Consider the following 21,686-nt stretch of genomic DNA (forward strand, 5'->3'; position numbering starts at 1 on the left):
AAACACAATGGTTCTTAATGGGCAACTCAAATGAACTTGTGAAGACACATATATGGCAGTAGTATGAAAAGAAACGTGGTTATAAATAAAGACAAGCATTTCATTGAAAAGTCAGTCCTTTAAAATATACTTTATTGGGGGTAGTTATAAAACGTAAGAAGGGGTGCAGTTTGAATTCAATCATAATAGAATGTGCCTCTTTCTCTGTACAGTGTGTGCTGTCGCAGCTGAAGAGTCTAAAGCACATCATCTGTGTGGATAAAAAGACTATCAGTAAAACTGGCTTTCCGAAGGAGCTCGAGGTTCACAGTATGGAATCTGTGCAGGAGCTGGGAGCCAAACCTGAGAACCGTGAGTACAACAATCTGTTTTGGAAATGCATGTTTTAAAAATGAAGTTTTATTTTGCTTAGAATACCTTGCATTGCTTTTGTTTTTAGTACATTTATCAGTTGATGCTGTATTGCGTGCAATATACAGTGGTGTAGAAAGCTGTTGCCTCTTGTGAAAGGATTGTTTTTAAACAGGCACTGTAGAGCGGGGTGGTGTATGTATTTCACATTCGTTTTTTCATATAATGTGTGTTTCTCTGGGTGTTTTTTGCAGTAAGTGTAGAACCTTGCCGACCTGTCTCCACGGATCTTGCTGTCGTCATGTATACCAGTGGTTCCACTGGCCGTCCAAAAGGCGTCATGATCATTCACAGTAACCTGATAGCAGGGATGACAGGACAGTGTGAGAGGATACCAGGACTGGGGTAGGTAGATGAATCAGTAACAATATGCTTTACTGGAAGTATAATCGTTTAAGCCATTTCAGGCTTAGCATGAGATTAATTAGTGTCATCTGAGATCCATTAAACAGATTTTAGGTTACAGGTTTATGTGTTACTAAATAATCCAGTAGTTAAGCCCATCAACTATGCAAGTCTAATTTGTAACTGTACATTTCCCCAGCTAAAGTCCCTCCTACCTCTTTATCCATTTATAATATGCAATGGTCTAACCTACAGAGTGAAAACGCAAGTATCCACACGATTCTATGCATTGTTAATGTCTTTTTTTGTTGTTTTTTTTTTTAGTGTTGGAAATATAAAATGAGTAATGTGTAGCTGAAATGTTAGTGTTACAGAACAAGGCATCTAAAGAGTGTACATTTCAACATGTAATGCATGTTCTATATTTTCTTTGTTAAAGCCCAAAAGACACCTACATTGGTTATCTGCCCCTGGCTCACGTGCTTGAAATGACTGCTGAAATGTCTTGTATCACGTATGGCTGCAGGGTAGGATATTCCTCTCCACAGACTCTGTCAGACCAGGTGAGAGTAATGTGGTATGGCTTAAGAACTGGGTTTACCCCAGTATAACAAACTGGAACTGGCAAGAGTAAGGCACTGAGGCAGTGGGGATTTATGATGTGGACTGGAGTCTACTACAGGTACTTGACCTGAGCCAGATTAGAACCCAGGCATTGAGAGACTATTAAAATAAAGTGCCATCTTGTAATGTAATCAACATCTGTTGATTTTGGTGTAATATCTAAAATGATCTGAAGGATTAGTTTGGGATTTTATTGGGCATTGATTTGGCGTAACCTGCTTTAGCAGCCTGACAGTGGTTTGTTTCTTAAATACGTTGTCAGACTCAGAGTTCACGTAGAAGAGCTGTAGCATACAGAGCTCAGTGACTGTAATGCATTTTATTTGGATTGGCGTCAGTGCTCAAATCTCAAATGTTAATTCTTTGTATATCAACAGACAAGCATTGTTAGTATTGGAGTTTCCTGTGTTTTTTCTTTTTTTTTGAGGCAGTTGGGCTGCAGTGTTTAATTCATTTTTGCAAATGAAGGTCAAGTAATCACTACAAATGTAATAATGTTACAAGAAAGTCATCTTTTAAGGAATGTACATGCTCATAAACATGGTTTCTTGTATCTGTGTTGTGCAAGTATAGGACTATAAAATGCAAAGTTTTGTGTAGGATTTGTTTTATATATACCCATTTTATTTTCAGTCCACTAAAATCAAGAAGGGAAGTAAAGGGGACTGCTCTGTCCTGAGACCAACCCTGATGGCAGCTGTGCCGGTATGTACATCAAATCCTTTTCACAGTTCAGAAAGGGGTACTGCCATATATTGTGCTTCCACATTGTTTATCTATTTTTTAAAATCTAGAACAATCTAAAATGTAATTCCTTAATGAGAAGACCACGAGGAAAATGTTAAGAGCATGTAAGAAAGAGAATCTTTTGGTTTCCAACTGTTATTTTGGTAGGGTTACGCTTCACATTGTTTGTAATGTGCAGTGTCATCTTGCACACAAGTTATATTGATGGCTTGTCTGGAGGATTTTGAAGGCACATATAATCGATTTTGAATAGTTTTGGTCAGATGGTGTTCACACAACTGAACAGTATTTGTGTATTCAAAGCATTTCTAAATGGCATTTATTCATGGCATCTTTGCCAAAGCATGTGTTTGCCCTGGCATAATTTTCTCACTTTTTTTTTGGTTTATGCATCATTAATTCTTATTTATTACTGTGGTCCTCGCATATGATACACCATGTTAGTAAGCATTTACTTCTTGCCTATCATTTCTATATCTCCTTTTTTGATTTTGAAGATATTCATATTGGATTTGGGTGACAAATTTACACAGTGGGACGGCTCTGTCTAGCTTTCTCATGAACAGAATGTGTTTCTCCATGTACATTCTTACTAAAATGAGCAACCATCACCGAGAAGCCAATTCCTTGTTTTGATCAGCAGAAAAATGTAGTTTTGTAGATCCTGTGGTTTAATATCTCCCTGCAAGTGCAGGAAGCAGACATTTATACACATTGGATTCAAGGTAAAAAGGGTTCATTGGTTCCATTCCAGGCAAGAGTGAGGGCTAAGCCATTGAAAGATGTTCTTTTGGATTCTAAGGAATAGAATCACACGTGCTTCTTGTAAATGTTCTTTCTCGTATGTTTGTGTCTGCAGGAAATAATGGATCGAATCTTTAAGAATGTAATGTGCAAAGTTCAGGAGATGAATTATGTCCAGAGAACTCTTTTTAAACTAGGATATAACTACAAACTAGAACAGATCACAAGGGGATACGATGCTCCACTCTGCAATATGTAAGTGTATACTCTTAATGCAATTTATCTTATCTGTATCTTTTAGATACAGCTAGCTTGTATTTGCAATATCAAAAACATATATTTTGTTTAATACCCTTGAGTAAATATTTTTTTTCTGTTACTTCATATTTAAGTTATTATGAACAGAGAAATGGTGAAAGCTGGTCTTAAGTAAGGTTATCATATTTTGAGCTGTAAGGTTTACAAATACTGAAAATATGATATGTTATCTTTACAATTATAAAATAGATGTAAGATTTTATTTTGTAAACACTCCACTGAGGTAATAAAACAGCACTGCATAGGGTTGACTGACAGGTGCACAAATATGAAAGGTGTGTGCACTAGGGCAGTAAACTAGTACAATAAACCATGGAGATGATGAATTGCATGTTTATTTTATTTATTTTTTACCATTTTCATAATATCTCTCCCCTGGATGCTATGAAAGAGTTTGCAAATCCGTTGTCATTCACCATTGGGTGCTTACAATTCCTGTGGATTTGGTGTGTATTAGTGTAGTTAGCTCAAATAAGTTATTACAGTCAGCACTCGGATATACGAAACTTGGTTGCGTTTTACCATCCTTGTATTAAGAATAAAATCAATCCCTATATATATATATATGTGTGTGTATCAAATTAGTGCACTTGCCCGTCACACATGATTTCCAACTCTGTCACCAGTTTTCTGATACAAAGCGCATCTCTTCAATGTTGTAATTGACTTGCTTAACCATCACAGCCTGCTGGTTTTTTGTTTGTTTTTTTTTTGTTTTGTTTTGTTTTCTGGGATGGCAAATCAGTCTCTTTATTGTGCACTGCAGTTACACAGCACTCTCTCCATAAACAAAGCGAATGAGACAAGGCACGGTAATGTAAAAGTTAATCATTAGACAGTTTTAGATACTGTGATGCATTTTTATTTATTTTTTAATCCTGTGATCTTTAGTTTTTGTGCATTTTCATTTGCAAGTGAACTGTGACATTAGGGCTTTGTCGAGCACTGTATTCTGCAATTTTGAATATTGACTTTAGATACGGTTTTATTCTGGAGGTTGTGTTGGTATTTTTATAATATTGTGCTAAATTGCATTGCGTTTACGTTTTAAACAGTGCTGTGCATGGGTAACATTTTGATTTTGTTTTACTGTTGGGTCGTTAATGGGGAATTTTACATACTACTACAATACATACCAGATTTACAAGTATGTACTGTATTACAGTCCACATGTCCAGTCTCTTAGCAAACGATATTTTGATATTATCGATCTGAATTAAAGTACTACTTATGTTGAAAATATAGTACAGTACCAACAAAACCAACTACAGTACATCTAAATGGAAGCCTACTTATTTTAAAAGTCCTTCCAGCTATATATTTTTGACATTGTATCTTTATTGTGTTCCCTGAAAAATTTTTTTACTTTTACTGCTGTGTTATTCCCCCAACTCGTGTGCTAACAAATTTCAGTGAAAGAATGAACATCTCCCTGTACAGTTCCTCAAACGCAAGTCAGATTTTTTCTTTGTACAAAATGTGCGTGTGTGTGTGTGTGTGCGCATACACACAGGGCAGGGGGTTGTTCGGGTAGTAGGGGACAAGTTACAACGTGCTCACCTACATACACATCAAATCCAGATGAAATCGTCAGATATTAGTCACACTCGTTTAACCGTCAATGAAGTCAAAATTTTATGGGGTCAGATATGTGAGTGCTGACTGTAATATGTTCCTGATACTGATGAAAGCACTGCTTTACCTAAGATGTATATACCTCCTTAATAAAGACAGATGTATAGGCTGAATTGTGTTTGAATCTTCTAAACAGGCTGCTCTTTAACAAAGTGAAAGCCTTACTGGGTGGCAATGTGCGGATGATGCTGTGTGGTGGGGCCCCTCTCTCTCCAGCCACTCAGCGCTTCATGAACATCTGTTTCTGCTGCCCTGTGGGGCAAGGCTACGGGCTGACGGAGACGTGCGGAGCAGGAACCATCACAGAAGGTGGGTGATTTAGACTAGCCTTCCTTAGCGCTGAACTGATGGGGCAGTGTTGGCAGATCAGAGGTTTTCCCTCCAGATCTAGAAGTTTCTGCCAGGCAACCTGGAAGTAAGAAATGGGCAGAGTTTTTTTTTTTTTAAAGGTACATTTTTTAATCTGAAGATTTTCTAAAGACCTGTAAATGTTTTTTTTTTTTTTTTTTTTATCCCTTAAGATTTGTAATGTGCAAGTCCTTCCTTTATTAAGACGGCAGATGTGAAATCAAATTTCTCCAGACTTTAGTTTTTCTGTAACTGCCACAACATTGTAAGATCACTTCTTGTGCAGCGGGTATTAGGGCCCCCAGAGTTTGAGCGAAGAGCACAGGTGGGGGCCTAATACTTGTTGCAGAGGAAGTTAATTTAGTTGTAAGAGCCATTTTTGTTTTGTGCCAGTCAGTCGGGGGGTGGAGGAGAATATATGAATGTGTGTGTGTTTATATATATATTTGTTTATTTATTTATTTTCTGGAAAAAAGTGAAAACAACATTATTTGCAGAATTCTTTTTTCCCAATTTAGCTGTGGTGTGCCAATATAATATTACTGTAGGTTGATTTTAGAGGTTTAAGAATTATTTTTTAAAAGAAATGTACTTCACAATTGTATGTAATTATCAGGTCTATAATTAAATGTATTACACTGTATATGTTACTGATAATTGCATATGGTGGTTAATTGCATAAAACAGTTAGGCATCTGGGCTATGCAATTAACAAGAATCTACTGTAATGGGACTTAATATGATGCTTAATATCATGCTACTTGCATGAATTGTCTCAGTAAATTCAGTATATATTTAACATTTCACCAGCCTAATTGTTTGTTTTACAATTAGAAAAAGAGGAATTTCAGCCCTCATACTAAAGCAAATGTCAGATCACTTTGCTCAACAAATTTTTTCTTAGAGGTATTAGGGGCAGTTCTGTTTTAGCTCTTCATTGCTATTATCTAAGGAATAAAAACTATTTTTGTTTTTAAATCTTTAAATGCAAAGAAGCTTGCAGGGTGTTTAGACCATAACTATAGAAGTTTACTTGACTAGCAGTATTCAAAAAGTACAGGACAAGTACAGTTCTCACTGTGGATGTGGAAGCTTGTAATTTATTTGTTGCAACACCAGTCAGATTAATGATGTGTGATATGCAAATCTATGGCCCTCCACATTTACTTCCTTTTGTTGTTTTTATCTACCGTTAATATGGAAAACTTGCTAGGCACTGTCGTGTGTGTGTGATTACTATTTCCAAAGGCAGTGTTTTAACCCTCAATGACCTTTGAATTAACAGTTGCTAGTTAAGGTCTTGGATAAAAATTAGACCTACCATTACACTGTCAATGAGGCCACCTTGGTAAGCCAGGACAGCACTGTTTCTACGTGCTATTGCAACGTTTAATTGTTTGGTACGCACAAGAGGCTTTTTTCAATGATTACTGTCTTGCAAGCTCAGGTGAAAAAATCGACAGCAAAGTAAGGTTTGCTGGTCAGCCAATAGTATTGGCACTAATATTCCTTCTGAAACATTATTCATTTGAGCTGCCTTGGCTATGCACCTGTCAACAAAGCTCTGAAAGTCTGTCAGAGCTGCTGTCATGCCTATTGTGACACACCAACTTCCAACAGAGAGATGCAGTGTTTTATATATTGCAAAGTACTTGCTGGGGTTTAACAAATTCATTATTTGAGGAACAGTCCGTTTACACAAGAGTGTGTTATTCCAAATGTTTGCCCAACATCTCAATGCAAAACTACTACCTGGAGCTGAATCATTAAATAAGTAAATACCCAAGTGAATGCAATGTCAGAGATGAATATGAGCAGGGTTTTTATTACTGCATTTTACACTTTCATCTTTGATCAGCATTTAGATTAAAGAACCTGGTTTGACATTCTGTGCAATAGCAAGTAGCTTGCTGTACTTCAGGTCATACCAGGTGTTGAAGAAACCCATGGGGTTTGAGGTATAAGGAGCAAACATATATGCTCTCATGTGGAGCTCTGCTTGGTGTGGACTTTTTGTCAGCTTTTAAAAAATGTCTATTCAAGTCATGCAAGAACAAATCAAGCTGTAGCAAAGCCTGCAATTGGTGTTTGTTCCAATTGAATTCTAGGGTGCACAGTACACAAGGGAGTATTAGTGTTTTCTGTTCTTCCCTGCTGTAATTATTTGCAGTCTTTCCCTTGTAAAAAGTAATGAAGAATACATAGCATACAATTCCATAATAATCGGTGGAAAAAATTACAAATCATGTAGCTAAATTTTTGTAGTACGAGGTGCCCTTGTATGACCCCTCAAAACACATTGTGTAATACTGTGGCAAACTACTTGAGTAACAATAGAAACACCACACCTGTTATCAACCCTGTATTTTCCACACTGTATATACTGTGTGTGTGTGTGTGTGTGTGTTTATTATATATTATATATATATATATATATATATATATATATCTATATATATATATATGATGTCATACAGAAAACAAAAAGTTAATTATTGAATTTTTGTAAGATTAACACGAGTACTTCACAAAAAAAACCCGTACATACTTACATGAATTAACACGTCATGAGTGTTTTGGCATGTATGATGTTTAATCCCATGTTTCTGTTCTATGCAGTGGCAGACTACAGCACTGGCCGTGTAGGGGCTCCCCTCATCTGCTGTGAAATAAAACTGCAAGACTGGCTTGAGGGTAAGGATGGGTTGTTAAATACTGTACTTTTTGTACAGAACTAATGAGCCACTCTTTGTAGCCTAGGGTAATATAACTTTACAGACGTCAGAACTGCAGCTTCAAAACTTAATAATAACCAAGTTAAAAAAATAAATAAAATATGAGAGAGAGAGAGAGAGAGAGAGAGAGAGAGAGAGAGAGAGAGAGAGAGAGAGAGAGAGAGAGAGAGAGAGAGAGAGAGAGAGAGAGAGAGAGAGAGAGAGAGAGAGAGAGAGAGAGAGAATCATTGGCACAAGTCCACATTTCACTTTGACTGACCTTGTCTCTTGCACAATAGGTCAATTTTAAAAAAGGACTTCTCCCATTTTACTATTATGTAACAGATAATGGGACCACACCTTACACAACTTCCTAAAGGGCTGCATAGAACATTTAAGACTTACATTGGTGGGGCCCTATTGCCTCGAACACAGGACATACACTTGTAGCATGGAGAAATTATAAATTGGAAAATGAAAAGGGATTTGTAAAAATGGTATGCAAATGAGTTTTTGAATATGTTTTAGGAGACCGTAAAGGATGGCTATTTTGTCTTTTATTCATAAATTAAAGTTTAAAAATACTGTATTGTGTGTGTGTGTGTGTGTGTGTGCGTGTCATTTAATTACAGTTTGCAAATGGGAAGTGTAGACTGGTGTGCAGACAGCTTCTCAAGGAGAAAATGGGCCTCTAAAATGTTCCATGTCTCAGAGCAGGGGTGTGTACAGGTTCTGTCTGCCATCCACCAAGCAATTGATAACAAATGTTCATTCCTTTAGTCCTCTTGCACAAGCTGGTACTTGTGAGGAATGTGTCTAACAGTACTTTAAAAAGCAGTTGTTGCCTCTGGTTGTTGATAAAGTACACAGTTCTTTACAACACATTCTCATTTTGTTTTGTTTGTTTTTGCGTATACAGCAACAGTGAATACATTCAATGTAGTCGTGTCTTAGCGGTGCACCAAGTGTTGTGGATGTCTAAACAACAGGCCAATGTTCTCTTTGTGTTGTTAATCTTCAAATTCTATGCATCTTTATTCAGGTGGCTACACCAATAAAGACAAGCCCAACCCCCGTGGAGAGATTGTGATTGGTGGACCCAATGTTACAATGGGATATTTTAACAATGAAAATATCAATGAAGACTTCTTTGTGGATGAGAACGGGCAGAGGTGGTTCTGTACAGGGGACATTGGCGAGATCAATCCCGATGGCTGCCTGCAAATCATCGGTCAGTATTTATTAAAGCTGCAATAACAAAAACACAACTCTGTTTTAAAAACAATATGACCACTGGAATCTCTTTCCAGTTGGTTTTCAAATCTGTTTATTCCATGCATTGTGCAATATACAGGAAACTAGCCACATTCAATACAGAGGGGGCTTCACAAAGACTAATAACCCACAAGTGTGTATGTTTGTATTTGAAATATCCACCCCTATTTCTGGTAACAACCAGGGAGATCATGATGAAGTGTTACCTTCTAAAGCAGGTGTGTGGCTGTCTGACCTGTAATCATAATTCCATGACATTACACTCAATTATGTATGACTTGTGTATTATGTAAATTGTGTATGAATAAGCCCCTTGATAACACTTCACAAAATACACTATCAATCTGTGTTGTAAATGTGTGTCCTACATCAATCAATAATGTTGTACTTTTCCAATTGTGATTCGATTTGCAGATCGTAAGAAGGACCTAGTGAAGCTACAAGCTGGAGAATACGTGTCCCTGGGAAAAGTAGAAACCGCTTTGAAGAACTGCTCACTCATCGATAATATCTGTGTATATGCAAACAGGTACATGTTTAAATAGGTTTCTGCAAAACACGGAAATGAAAAACTGACTGGGTTCTTCTGGTTAATACAGATACTAAAAGAAGCAGGTCTTGCAAGTCCCTTTGTCTCCTTACAGTTTTGTCCAGTATACTTGCGCCCCCTTGTGGATGTTAATAATAAAACACTTGCAAGTTTCTGATGGCACCATACAAATTACCTGTACCTGCTACTTAAGGATGCAGTAAATTAGATTACTTCTCCCCCCCCAGCACCATTATCATTTGATTAAAATGTGCACTAGTCCTAACATAGTCTACCAGTATGTCTGTAACATCGACATTTAATGAAAATGTACACCACTTTACGTCAATCTACACAAATATGTATGTTTTTTGTAGTGCTATTTATCGACTTCTGTTTTAATAACTTTTATTGTGTGTTTGTTTTTCTCTCTTGGTGTAATCCATTGTTTAAAAAAAAAAAAATGTTTTTTGTTTTTATCTGCAGTGAACAGAATTATGTAATAAGCTTTGTGGTGCCAAACCAAAAGAAACTGACCTGCCTCGCTGTCAAAAAAAACATTGAAGGATCATGGGAGGAGCTCTGTAACAATCCAGTCCTGGAGGGCGAAGTGCTGAAGGAGATTAAAGAAGTAGCAACTTCAAGTACGTAATAAAATAAGATCTACCTTGGCCGTTCTAAGCATTGTTCAATGGTCTCCGCTCATAACGTCCATTAAATGAACTTTTTAAAGGAGATTTTGTGACGGTCGGACTTCTGTTCTGTTATCCCCTCTTAGCTGATGGCTAGAAGGTGCAATATGTTAATATGAGTGTTTTATAGATAACAAAATAATTTCGTAAATCTTACCTTTTTGCACTGTGATTAGCTTAAGGTCCCAAGTATGCATTTTTGAACAAAACACATGTATTTTCATGTTTACGATATCTGGTACTAGATCTGTTTTATATGCCTTACGGTATCTGTTTACACTCCCTGGGTTATTATTTCATCACAACAGTGTCTTCTGGATCCAAGCATATTTAAAAGCATGCAGTTTAGTAGAGGAAGCAGCTGCTGGTTATCGACAGGTAAAAAGCAAGTTAAGGGGTGGGGACAATGTCACCCCCCCCAGGTAAAATAACCCAGGAAGTTTAAGACAGTCTAAAAGCATGGCTTCTTTTACCAAGTATAGAACCAGATATCATGTTTTTAAATGGAAACACATGTTGTTTCTTAAAAAGCTGCACATTGATGTGGTGGTGGAGAAAATGCATGGAACTATTTGGTTAGTTACAATATACTATTAATGTACTGCTTTTCGTCTGTTTCGGTTTCAACTTAACCAGTAACCTAATAGACAGTAGTCAAAACCACTGTGCAGTAAAACTTAGGGCAAAAAGATTAATCGGCTTTTTTATCCACAGTAAAACTTCAGGGTTTTGAAATCCCAGTAAAGGTTCGATTGAGCCCAGAACCCTGGACCCCGGAGACAGGTTTGGTAACGGACGCCTTCAAGTTGAAGCGAAAAGAGCTGAAGAACCATTACCTCAGTGATATTGACAGAATGTATGGGGGGAAATAGAGCTGCCCTCTTGGGGAAGGGACTGGGCTGGACTGTGTGTAAAGTTCTGGTTAAAAAAAAAAAAAGAAACTAGCAAAAGTGATTACCCTTAAACTCTGAAGCACTGCGACCTGGTGAAATTTTTATTCTGAAATTAAATATTTAAATGTTATTTATAAAGCTGTCTGGATTCAAGTCACACTAGATACAAAACACATTTATTGTAAAAACAAGTTCAGTTGAGTGGCCAAATGTGTTTTCATAGTGCAATTCTTAATGTCATCGTCCTTTTTAAATGTAAAACGCACAAAAAAAAACAAACAACAACTGTTTTAAAGTGTTCTGTCTTGGTTTTGATTTGTTGTGGGGGAGGGGACGGACCTGGTGATACTATTTTAAAACTGCCATTCATTTTCTATGTTATCTTCGCTCGTCTTTTGTAACTGAAATAATTAAACTCTTGATTTTAATTATGTATATGAATCTTCTGTACATTTTGCAAATATGTTTCAGCTTGTAAAAGGGAGTAGGTATTGGGAGATTCTTGGCAAGCTTAAAAAGATCCTGATGTCTGTCTTTTTTTATGGCACATAAATAAGATGAAGAACAATGTATGGTAATATACCATGCCTGCTTTTAAGAAAAAAAAGCTGTTAATATATTATAATTCCTCTCACCAAAGACACCGTAGCTTTGTGCTGTCATATACCAGACTTGTAAATGTAGCATTGCTTTAATAATGTGTATTCACATTAGTGCAAAATTATCCAAATTTAATTTAATTTTAATTTTATGTCATGCTTTATTTCACCAATAGTTCCAAGAAATTAAATGTTTTGTGGGTGTGACTATTTATTTAGATATATTACCACACTTAGGGAACCAGTACAGTTGACATACGTTCCACATTTGTTTCTAAGTATATACTGCATTTGTTATATAACTAGAAAAAAACTACTGGTGAAGAGTATTAGTGTCCAGTCTTAATATTGCATCACACAAATTGAAAGAGGTGGCCGTTTTCAATGTTGGTATCTATAGAACCTTTTTTTTTTTTTAAACTGTATGTTTAGAAACAGATACAGCAAAATTGGTTGAAGAATTTTGACAAAACAGTAAGTTCAGTTGCAATGTTCTTTTTAAAATAAATGAGAAATGCTGAAGAGACTATCGGTGACAGCATTTTTCTGGACATTACTTTTTGTGTTGGATACGCTTACAATAATGGCATCTGTATTGTGTTGAGCACTGGCCCTTTCAATCAGTGACTAATTATGCTGTTATGGTCTATATAATCTTACTGAAGAAATTGATAGCCAAGAAAATTACATGTTATGATCTCTTATTGAATTACAAATGCTATCACACGCCGCCCTTCTGCTGTGCTAATGATCTGGTTATTCAGATCAAAAAAATACAGTGCTATGACATTCCTAATACCAGATCACCACATTTGGAGTTAATCTAAGCTACTGTACTACACAGGAAATTAATATATTGTGTTTTTTAAATATGCATCACATGGGGACCATGATCACTCTTGAAATACTGTAAGAAACTTCATAAATTCAATGACTAGAAGTCATTCTCAGTCTTCAATGATAATGCTGGTAGTGCACATAAGATGAATTTTAAAGTCATTGTTATCCTTTTTTTTAAGATTACTTCATTTCTTAAAGACAGATTTAGAAGATAGAAATCTTCCAGCCCTCGCTGTTTGCTTTCCCTACATGGTACATTGTGTAAAAACAAATCTCACAATTTTTAATTTTGCTCTTGTCCTCTCACTGTTGCCTAATATACTGTATTAATGTATTTGTAATTGCAGGTTTAGTTAACCAACTCTACATTTGAAAATTTTTATACATAGAAAAGCAGTACAGCTGGGTTATATTTATGCTGTATGTGTGTGCGTGTTAGTGTTTTGTATATTGCTAAACATTGCTTAAACTTTCAGAAACACCATTTGTTTCTGCCAGTACATTTGTCCATATGTTCATAAAAACCTGCTTTGCAGTAAGCTATTGCTTTCTTCGACACACTTGGTTTAAATGGCACAAACCATTGTTGCGTTTAAAACCCAATCCTTCAAAGATAGCTTCTGTAGTTTTCTTATTATAAAGAATGTATTTTGGAGCAATGGAATATGAGCAATTCAATTATCAACAAATATTTTACAGTGAGATTTATTTGGCTCTACCAAATCATAAATTACAAAAACAAATTCCTGCACCCTCCTGCAGATTTTCTGATCGTTTGGGCAATGAATTTAATGAAATGCATTTAATGTTGAAAGTTTGTATGGAAAAGCCTGATTTTACTTGATTTTTAGAGGATTCAGAAGCAGTAAAATATTTCCAATGAATTATTATTAAATAATAATAATATATATTTTTTTTTTATAATGAATGTGTTACCTGGTGGTCTGTTTATGTTTCGATAATATTATGTAAACAGGTTGCACAAGGAAGAAACAGACCAAAAGTTCAACTCTTCGGTGGTTAGTAACATTACAGCCGGGTTAAAAAAAAAAAAAAAAAAAAAAAAGTTTGTATTTCCCATTTTGCATCTAGCATTCTGCTTTATGCTACAAGTTAACACAAGTACACTGATGTTGTGGATCTCTGTTTTTTATTGGAGTCCTAGTGTAGTGCACAGTAATAGCTGTTTTCATCAAACACATTTTTATGAACTGATGGCAAAAAGTAACGGATGCAATGTCACATGGTTTACATAGGTAACAGTTCAGAGAGTGATGTATGTTTATCATTTATTTAAAGTTGTACAACACTTGAAACAAAGATAACTTGTGTGTAATATCTTGTAATAAAATAAATACATTACCAAAAGTGTGAATAGCTTTTATATTTGTTGCATCCAGCTGGCGTACAAAATGCATGTTGGGTGATCGGATTTTGAAATTTGTACATTTATTAGCCTTTTTGTTTTTGAATTAAAAAAAAAAAAAAATTTTTATAAATACCCTTCTGCTTTTTCAGTTAATTCCATATAAATTCAGAATGAAGAATCTGTTTAAGTGCCCAATGCAAACAGTACTGTGGTCTACACAGTAAAGTGTTTCCTGGATCATTTCACCTCAGCAGTGTCTACAAGCATGCCAGTCTATTGGAAAAGCAGCTGTTTATTGACTGGGAAGAAGCCAGTGAAAGAGTGGGGACAATATCACTCTCTGGGTGAAATGAGTTGAAAAGTACAAGACAGTCAAGGCATGTCTTTCAAACAGAGTTTTCTTTAATCTAGTGTAGGACCAGATACCATGTTTTAAAATGAAATTACATGTTGCTATAATGTGTGTTTCTTTCAAAACTGTACATTTGAGACCTATACAATTATTGTATATGGTGAAAAAATTTGATGGAACTATTTTGTTTGCTTTAATTACTTTTAATATGGGCTGACTGATAGCGGAGGCAGTCTCAGAATAAATGTCGGTGTGTGTGTCAGTGTGTCTTCAGTTTGCACACAGCCTTGCCTACATATTTCAACTCCATATAAAGGTTATTGTAAAATAGTTCTGGGAAACAATATTGCTTTTTGAATGAAAAGTTATTTCATGACAAACGTCTTATAAATAAGCCAAAATAATGAGTTTATTAGATGTTAGTTGATAATAATAATAATAATAATAATAATAATAATAATAATAATAATAATGTGTTGCTCTGAACAAAATAACTGATGATAAGTTGTTCCTATTTTATACATTATGTTCCCTTGAGCTTTGTAAAATGGTAGAACATTATGAACTGAATTTATTTTTTTTCTTCTGTGGTTTTGACAGAATCCGCTTTCAGTCTAGTTTTGATCAGTGCATCCCTTGCATTGCAATGCCATTCTTGTGATACCAGCACTGTCCCATCTATCTTCAGATATATGCTTATTTAATAGAGTTTATATAACCTCAGAGAGATTTTTAAACTCATTTGTGAAATGAGGTTGGATAGTTTGTATATTGATTCAGAAGAAAAGAGAGTTCAGTTCTATTATTAAAAGGGATTTCATTATTAAGAGTGGTTCAACACCTGCTTTCCTTTGTTATTGTGATGTTTTGATGCTGCTATTTACCACAAAGTTGTCCTTTTTAAATATTCATATCATATTTGCAAACTCACCTGCCAATCCAATTTTAAAAATAACTTCACTTAATATTGAAACGATTAATACTAACCCAATATGAAATAATAATAAAAAAAAATCTGCAGTTAAATTCACTACCTTGCTGAGCTTGTAAATGGAAAATCCACCCCATTCTACGTGTATTGTTACGCACAATGAGCTTGCTAATAAAAACAAAGAAATGATGGAAACTGAAAGAGGTTGTATGACACATAATAGCTGCTTACTGAAATGCTCCAGGAGAAGAAAAACAAAATTATATATAATTGGTAAACCATATCACTGTGTGACTCACAGTGATATATATATATATATATATATATATATATATATATATATATATATATATATATATATATATATGTGACCCTGATACAGCGTTGCGCAACGGTGGTTACCTATATCTTTAGAACAAGTTGGGTTAAACCCATTGACTGCGACAAAATCTTGGTTTAAATTTTTTTTGTTTTTTGACAGAGAGAAAAAGGCGTTGTTTCTGTAAGCACATCTGGAAGGACTTTCCTGGAAGGAAATTCACTAAACATTTCTCTACAGGGCGCAACAAGTCAGTCTCAAATAAAAGCAACGTTTATGGAATCCAACCACGGAATATATCTACTATATGTGCGTTAAGGAAATAACGCAGAAAAGCTTTACAATTACTTGTGTACAGGGTATCTTACTTTACTCCGAGTTGAAATGAATTTAACTGAAGATGCTCGTTTTGCCGTTTATTTGAATGGAATTTTGGAAGTGTTGCAAAATAGAACAAAGGAACAACAAACGAAGAACAACGAACATGCCCACTTGTTCATTTTAGTCATAATTATATTTTACGCTGTTCTTGCTGTAGCACTGCTGCTTTCTCATTCCAAAGCCACACTGAAAGAGAACAAGAACGACCCTTATCACATCTACATCAAGAAGAACTGGAACGTCGCTGATCCCGCAAAAGCGCCACAAGAAGACGACAAACACAGAGTGGAGTTTGAACACTTGCTTTAGTTGCTATTTTGTAGGAAAGTAGACTATACTAAATAAAACATCAGAGACTGAAAATCCAGAATTATACTGAAGAACACAATACAGGACATGTAGCCTAACTGTTTATTGTCAAAACTGTAAAACTTTTTTTTTTTTTTTTTTGTTCATTAGTGAAGAAACTACAATCCACAGAGATTATTTTGATGAGCAGGGTTACGGCGTCGATAATTATCATTGAGGATAAGTAAAAACATAATTGTTTTTGAGACATGTTGATGTGATTTTCGCGAGTGAAACAGTACTATTAAAATTCACTTAATGATGCATCTTATTGCAATACAAGCGTGGTGCTGTTGGTATCGTTTATGATTTTTTTTTTTTTTTTTTTTTCTGACCTCTGCCCTGCGTCATAAAGTACCCCCGCTACTCTGGCCTACCTACATTGATAGCCCCGACGTAGCAACTGCCAGACCTTTAGCTAAACGTGGCACAACATCATTAATGGTTATGTTCGTGCCAAAAGGAAAACAGGAACGCCCAAGAACGGAAATGTCATGGAATATAATGAAAACTTGAAGGCTACTACCGTGCATTGAAGGAATGCGGGAGCTCCATTATGCATTTGAAAACCCTAACATGTTTAATTTTAAAATAGGATAAAAGACGTTGTGGTGACTTTGTAAATACTGTAGTATATTTGTTTCTTTTCAAATGCGACAATTCTGTGCTTGTAGCATATGTAGCCTTATGTGTTCCTACAAACGATTTAGTTTAACAAAGCCACGGGACTATAATACCCACGGTAAGAAGTAACGTAGTACAGGCGCAACAACACAGCACTGCTGGAAAGAAATTGGTTTTATGAGTCTGATTCGCCAACTATTTGTTCGCAAATATTTATGGACATACAGTAACCTCAGCAACAACTACCCTTATTATAACGAATGTGTTTCGCAGAGTGAATGCAGAAAATGATTTGGTTAGCAACCCTGTAATTGAACATGAATCCCAGTTTTATACTATTTTTATACTATTTATATAGCCTATGTATGTAGCTGGATTATATATATATATATATATATATATATATATATATATATATATATATATATATATATATATATATATATATATGCTTAGATCGATAGCATGCTTAGTCACAAACCAGAAACATTGCTGTTTCAAACATATTCTACTGTAACACAAACCACATTCTGGATATTGTGACAAACATTTTGCAGTTAAAATATTTGTTTGTAACGGTTTACCATCAAACTATAACTCTTCTTTCATCAAACTATTTTTTAAATGTTAATTCCTTATGAAAATGTGCAAAGTAAAAGGTAAAATGTATCTTTTCTTTTTATGATATTAAAAATTCAAATGTTCCTGTCATTTCGGATTCATGAAATTGATTTGATAATAAATGTTTCAAGATATTGTGCACTTATCCTGTTTAAATTATTTCAATTATTTAAAACTAATGCCAAATAAAGGATTTGTTTGGAAATGGAAAAATAAGAATTTTTACACAATAGCCAATTCTGCATTGACACTGGTACCGTGGGCGTATAAAAAGCATTGTGTGTCAAAAATAATGATAATGCTGTCCTGTAATTACGTGACTCAGATCTCCCTTGAAACGTCATAGCGTCGGTCCATATTAGGAAAACAACGTTAGCTTTTTCATATACATTTAGCAAAAACACACAACGCAACGAAGTACTTGTACTAGATCTAAATGATCTAGAAACTAATACACCCCCTCCCGAGTCTCTTTTTTTTATCATTAGTTTAATTGTATTATATTTAATCACCATGGAACATGCTTATGATCCAGCGGTTAAAGAAATGGGCTTGCAACCAGGACATCCTCAGTTCAAATCCCAGCTCTGCCACTGACACAACGTGTGATCCTGAGCAAGCCACTGAATCTTGTGCTTTGACTTTGGGGTGAGACGATGTTGTAAGTGACTCTGCAGCTGATGCATAGTTCACATACCCTGGTCTTGTATCTCGTAACATGCTTTGTGATGGTAATACACTATGAAAGGTGCTATATAAAGATTACACTGTGTAACAATTTTTTTTTTTGGTTCCTGGGTAGTAAGTGTTATTTCCTAATTGCTTATGCCTCAAAAGTATAGAAAATGGCTATTTTTTTAACTTTGCTTTTGTGACCAGGACAGTGATATTTTGAAATTTACTAAAAATAAATTTAATTTATTTTCCAGAACATTCCAGATAGATTCAGTGCTGAGTAAACTTGGAGTAACTTCTAGAACTTTCCAGTAATATAAATAGTAGTATAAATACAGGGGCCTTAAGCCCACCAGTTCAGTTTAGTTCCAGCTGCCTAAGTGAATACATATCTGCATTTTTCTGAGATTCCATCAAGAGGCTGCAAGCATCTGGCAGACGCATTTTGCTATGTCTGCGGCCAATTTGTCAAGACAAGAGCGAAAAAGTACTCCGTGGAAGCATCTGCTAAGATGTGTGAGGCCTACAAGACATATTTCGGCATGCCTGTCGAGGATCAAGACAAACCCTGGGCACCTCATTTCACCTGCGAGCACTGCAAAAAAAACCTCTGGAAGGTAAGATGGACAATTGTTGCTCGGAATTTTATGTTATAAAATTTGTTAAAATTTTTAAAATTGTAAAAGTTTTTAATTTTAAAATGTTTTACGTTTTTCAATGTTATTGAAAAAATATATATGAAAAAATGTTGCGAGAATCTCTTACACATTAGGCATGGGTGAAATAAATGTATTTTTGTAGGATGTTACAGAGGGGAAAAAAGAGCCATGAAGTTCGCTATCCCAAGAATTTGGCAGGAACCCACTGACCACTCAAGCAACTGCTACTTCTGCATGGTGGACCCTTCCAAACGTCGGACTGGCAAGAATGCACCTGCTATCACGTATCCGGACCTTCCTTCATCCATTGCCCCGGTGCCACACTGCCATGAGCTCCCAGTACCCACTCCTCCGGAGAGAGAGCAGCCGCTTTAGAAGAGAGCAGCAAGTCAGAGAGCAAGGAAGACATTGTAGATCCAGATGACAATTTCAGAGGTGGAGCTGAGGAGAGAAACTCATACTACCCCAACCAAAAAGACCTCAACGACTTGATTAGAGATCTTGGTCTCACCAACTCCAGTGCCGAGCTTTTGACGTCTAGGCTCAAGCAGTGGAACTTGTTGGATGAAATTGTGCAAGTCGCAGATCAGAGGAAGCGTCACCAACCTTTTTCCAGCTTCTTCACCCGTCAAGATGGGCTCTGCTTCTGCCACAATGTGACCAGTCTGTTCGAGGCAATTGGAATCGCCTGTAACCAGAATGAGTGGCGCCTCTTCATTGACAGCTCATCCAGGAGCCTCAAAGCCGTGCTGCTCCATAATGGTAACAAGTACCCGTCTCTTCCCCTGGCTCACTCGGTGCACCTCAAAGAGGATTACAACAGCATCAAGACCTTGCTGGACGCCTTGAAGTATGATGAGTACGGCTGGGAGGTCATAGGAGACTTCAAAATGGTAGCATTCCTGATGGGTCTCCAAGGCGGTTTTACCAAGTTTCCCTGCTATCTTTGCCTTTGGGACAGCAAGGCGCACTACCACAGGCAGAACTGGCCACAGCGGACCGAGTTCTCTGTGGGGAGGAACAACGTCAAGTGGGAGCCACTGGTGGACCCCCGGAAGGTGCTGATGCCACCACTGCACATCAAATTGGGCCTTATGAAACAATTTGTCAGAGCTCTAGATAAGGAGTCGGCAGCCTTCAAGTACCTTCAAGACTTCTTCCCTAAGCTGTCTGAGACAAAGGTCAAAGCCGGTGTCTTCGTCGGACCACAAATAAAGAAGATCCTGGAGTGCAGTGAATTCCCCAAGAAGCTCACTAGTAAGGAGATAGCGGCTTGGAACAGCTTTGTCGCAGTGGTTCGGGGCTTCCTGGGCAATCACAAGGCCAAAAACTATGTGGAGCTGGTTGAGACTCTGGTGAAGAACTACGGCACAATGGGCTGTAGGATATCCCTCAAAGTCCATATCCTTGATGCTCATATTGGTAAATTCAAGGAGAACATGGGAGCGTACTCGGAGGAGCAAGGCGAGCGCTTCTACCAGGATAAATGGACTTTGAACGCTGCTACCAATTACAGTATAACGAGAACATGATGGGAGACTACATTTGGGGGCTGATTCGTGAAAGTGATTTACAGTATAATCGTAAATCTCGAAAAACTACTCACTTCTAAATCTTTTGTAGTCATTTTTCTATTACTTTAGTATAAATACATGTTAATTTGGATTCATATGTTGTTTTTTTCTGACTATGTGAACAAAAAGACACAAATTCGCCCATTTTCTCATTGGAAATGGGTACATTTCAAAATATCATTGTCCTGGTCACAAAAGCAAAGTTTGTGGGGAATAATAGCCATTTTCTATACTTTTGAGGCATAAGCAATTAGGAAATAACACTTACTACCCAGGAACAAAAATTGTGTTACATAGTGTTATTATTATTATGTAACGTTTTCTGTACTGCACCAACATTCTTTCTGTTGCTGTAAGTCGTACTGCACTGTATGCCAATGCCAATTCGGAGAGCAGTAAGTCACTATTTCAAATGAAATAAACAGAGCTGTTTATCTGCGCTCCGCTTTGGAAGCTGGGCTGTTCTGTGGAGTCTCAGCTTGTTTTTTAGGGCCAGTGGAACAGAAGATGGTTGCAGGACAGGCCTGGCAGAGCATCACCAGGGAAGATACCCAGCGTCTGGTGATGTCTATGGGTCGCAGGCTTCAGGCAATCATTGCATGCAGGATATGCGACCATGTATTAAACATGAGTACTTTATTGTACATAATGTTAATAATGTCTACAATATTAGATATGCACTCTGTTAAGTGTGATCATAGGTATCGTACAAGAAAAAAAATAACCCTTTCATAACTGTTACTCGACAGTGTCAATGCATACATCTCAGGTAATAACCTCATATTTGTATACTAGAAATGTTGAGGACCATGACATTTACCTCTTACCCAATATATCTGCATATTGAGTTCCTGTGACTTTCTGCTGTATACTTGAGTTATTGTCTGTGTGTTTTTAAATGTTCTTAGTTTAGTTCCATTACTGGTGTACATATCTAGCTCACACTCACATAACTTATAAGTAGAATTAGATTTGGTGCTAAATTAATTGCATCTGTTTATTTATTATCTTGAATACTAATCTTACTATTGTAACTTGAAACATGGTCTGATGCCAATTTGCAGAATATACCCCCCTATCAGAAGACCAAAGCCTGACAAAAAAACACAAGATATGGAA

General features: G+C 36.3%; 1 protein-coding gene across 12 annotated transcripts in view; it reads left to right on the forward strand.

Annotated features, from left to right (window-relative positions):
• LOC121318711 (long-chain-fatty-acid--CoA ligase 4-like) overlaps positions 1 to 14,082 on the forward strand; it is a 35,136-nt gene extending 21,054 nt beyond the window's left edge. For all 12 annotated transcript variants that reach the window (XM_041255681.1, XM_041255680.1, XM_041255688.1 and 9 more), the window contains 11 exons: positions 213 to 351; positions 606 to 756; positions 1,196 to 1,319; positions 2,014 to 2,085; positions 2,987 to 3,126; positions 4,961 to 5,133; positions 7,792 to 7,866; positions 8,929 to 9,117; positions 9,576 to 9,690; positions 10,177 to 10,334; positions 11,097 to 14,082. In XM_041255681.1, the coding sequence (XP_041111615.1) occupies positions 213 to 351; positions 606 to 756; positions 1,196 to 1,319; positions 2,014 to 2,085; positions 2,987 to 3,126; positions 4,961 to 5,133; positions 7,792 to 7,866; positions 8,929 to 9,117; positions 9,576 to 9,690; positions 10,177 to 10,334; positions 11,097 to 11,254 (1,494 nt within the window). In that variant the 3' untranslated portion in view covers positions 11,255 to 14,082. The remainder of the gene's footprint in view (positions 1 to 212; positions 352 to 605; positions 757 to 1,195; positions 1,320 to 2,013; positions 2,086 to 2,986; positions 3,127 to 4,960; positions 5,134 to 7,791; positions 7,867 to 8,928; positions 9,118 to 9,575; positions 9,691 to 10,176; positions 10,335 to 11,096) is intronic.
• Positions 14,083 to 21,686: the final 7,604 nt, after the last annotated feature.

The sequence above is a fragment of the Polyodon spathula genome, chromosome 7, assembly GCF_017654505.1.
Source record: "Polyodon spathula isolate WHYD16114869_AA chromosome 7, ASM1765450v1, whole genome shotgun sequence".
In the NCBI taxonomy this organism is placed as follows: domain Eukaryota; kingdom Metazoa; phylum Chordata; class Actinopteri; order Acipenseriformes; family Polyodontidae; genus Polyodon; species Polyodon spathula.